General features: G+C 57.7%; 1 protein-coding gene across 3 annotated transcripts in view; it reads left to right on the top strand.

Annotated features, from left to right (window-relative positions):
* Positions 1-394: 394 nt before the first annotated feature.
* ARFGAP3 (ADP ribosylation factor GTPase activating protein 3) overlaps positions 395-2,646 on the top strand; it is a 92,646-nt gene continuing 90,394 nt past the window's right edge. For 2 of the 3 annotated variants that reach the window (XM_019515727.1, XM_019515726.1), the window contains exon 1: positions 395-587. In XM_019515727.1, the coding sequence (XP_019371272.1) occupies positions 519-587 (69 nt within the window). In that variant the 5' untranslated portion in view covers positions 395-518. The remainder of the gene's footprint in view (positions 588-2,646) is intronic. The other variant, XM_019515724.1, reaches the window with a different exon arrangement.

Below are 2,646 nucleotides of genomic sequence, written 5' to 3'. Positions count from 1 at the left end.
GGGCTCTTCTGTGAGGCTAGACAAGAGGCCCGAGTGCAAACCCAGACTGCTCTCAGACTGATTGTGCTGGGGTTTGCTAAACAATGGGGTAAGGCGGGCTGTCCCCACCCCTGCCTTCAGGAGCTCGAGCTCGAGCTCTAGCAGCTTACTGCGGGGAGGGGCGAAGGAGAGTCGTCGCTTGCCCCACGCACGCGTGGAGGCTGTTCTATGGCTCTTCCGCGCGCCGCTCGGCGGGGGCAGCAATGCGCATGCACACAGGGAGCCAACAGTGACGGTTATATCCCGAGCGCCGGGTGATGCACGAAACTCCCCATCGCCAAGGAAACAGGACGTGAGAGGAAAGCGGTGGCCACCGATGCCCCGCCCTGCCGTCAGGACCCGCCCCCCCCGGGCTGAGCTGCGGCGCAGGCCCCGCCCCAGTGTCGCGTGCTCTGCAGTGTTCGTGGGCGGCTGCCATTGGCTCTGTGAGCTCCTCCTGTCTCTCCGCCGCCGCTGCCATCGGTATTGCTATCGCCATCATGTGCGAGCCCAGCAAGCAGGACATCGCCGCCATCTTCAAGCGGCTCCGCTCCGTTCCCACTAACAAGGTAGTGGCGGGGGGGGAGAGGAGGGGAGGGCAGGGCGCTATGACACGTCGCAGTGCCTGGGGAGCGGGGGGCGGGGCTACCCCCTTCTCGGGGCCTGGCTGCTGTGGGCCGACCCCTGCCGACTGTCGGTGGGGCCAGCACCCCCTGGCCTCGCAGGGGGCCTGGCTGCCTCCATGGGGGGCATGGGGGCCAGTCAGGTCCCTTGGTGCCATATTTCTGGGGGTTGGGGCTGGGGCCCCCAGGCTGTATCGGGGCTGCCTCTTCCTCCAGGGCCGGGTTGGGACTGGCCAGCCCCTCTGTTTGCCCCCCCAACCCACCTGGTGCAGGTGAGATCATCCATGGTGTAGACCAGTGGTTGTCAACCTTTTTTGTACCAGGACCCATTTGTAAACACCAATGGCCAGTCCTGACCCACTGCTCCCTGCGTGTGAGGGGCAGGGAGTAGGGGAGTGGGGCCCCAAGCAGCCCCTTGCAGGCTCAGAAGGGAAAGCCAGGGTTTCCCATGTTTCTCCTTTAAAGGAGAGTCAGTTTTTTAAAGTTTGTTGCAACCCTCTCATAAATCCTTGCGACCTGCTTTTGGGTCATGACCCACGGGTTGAGAAACTCTGGTGTAGATAAACTCTGAGGCAGAGCCCCCTTGCTTTTTACGGTGAAGGGCTTAATAAAAGCAATGAGAAAAGCTGTCATTTTGGGGCACGACAGCATGACAGGTCTGCCCTGAGGGTTGGATTCGTCTTCCCTGCAGGCGCAGAAATCCTTAGCTATAGTGTGAAGGTGTTTTTAAGTTGAGGCAGCTGCCTTTTCCTGGACAGGTTTGAATGCATCCTGTAAGTGGCAGAGCCATCATTTAGGCTCACACAGGTGCTGTGTGCGGCTGCCCCGATGCCTTTTCATAAGGACCCCGCTGATCCTCAGACTCTGGGTTCTCATGGGAGTTTGCTGAGAGAGACCTCACAGCGCAGGTCTACTTTCCAGCAGCACAGAAAGGCTCCAGGAGTTGGATAAATATTTGTGCAGCTGACTAGTCTAAAGTTAACCTGCAGTTCAGACTGATGTGTAGCTCAGTGGTGCCCTGTGTTATTTGTCCCTTCACTTCATATAACATTTCTATAGTGCTCCGTTGCTCCAAAAGTTATATCTGTCCATGCCCTTAGGAGTGTCTACATAAAGCAGTCACTGCAGTATAGACATGCCCCTAGTGCTGGCATGGATGCAGCAGCTAGTGTCATTTCACACTGCGGCTGCTCTCCATTAGGCTAGACTATAGTTTCTTAACCCATGGTACGCATACCCCTGGGGGTATGTGAGAAACAGGCAGGGGGTATGCGGGCACCAAAAACTCCCGTAGCCAGGAGGTGCCACCATTCCCTCAGCTGCCAGGTTCATGTCCGGCCACTCACCCTCTCCCCCCTCCCCCCGCCCCCAAGCTGGCCACAGGCTGCTGCAGGGGCCAGGGCAGTGCTGTGATTAGGGTGCCAGTACACACATCCACAGGAGGCCTCAAATGCTTCTGGGTAATGTGGGGCCCCTGCAGGACACATTAGGAAATTTGGTCATCACACCAGATGACAAAGCCAACATATTTAACGATTTCTCTGCCTCCATTTTCCTACGCAGGGACCGGAACAGTCACCCCCCCGCTGGGCCCCCCTCAGGCCCCAGGGGAGGCACACCTAGGCCAAGGGTTAGTGAGGAACTAGTTAGGGAACTTCTGGAGGGACTGGATGTATTCAAGTCAGCCGGTCCAGACGATCTCCACCCTAGAGTACTAAAGGAATTGGCTGAGGTCATTGCAGGACCCCTGGCATGGCTTTACGAGCACTCATGGTGCTCTGGTGTAGTGCCAGAGGACTGGAAGAGGGCCAATGTGGTTCCCATCTTCAGAAAGGGGAAGAAGGAGGACCCGGGAAACTATAGGCCAGTTAGTCTTACCTTGATCCTGGGCAAGCTTTTTGAGAAAATTATTCTGGCACATATTCACGAGGAGCCAGCAGGGGAGGTCATGCTTAGGGGCAACCAACACGGGTTCATTAGTGGCAGGTCCTGTCAGACCAACCTG

This window comes from Gavialis gangeticus, unplaced genomic scaffold (genome assembly GCF_001723915.1).
Source record: "Gavialis gangeticus isolate Ggan-Ray unplaced genomic scaffold, GavGan_comp1, whole genome shotgun sequence".
NCBI lineage: Eukaryota > Metazoa > Chordata > Crocodylia > Gavialidae > Gavialis > Gavialis gangeticus.
This window is presented reverse-complemented; position numbering and strand designations above follow the sequence as displayed.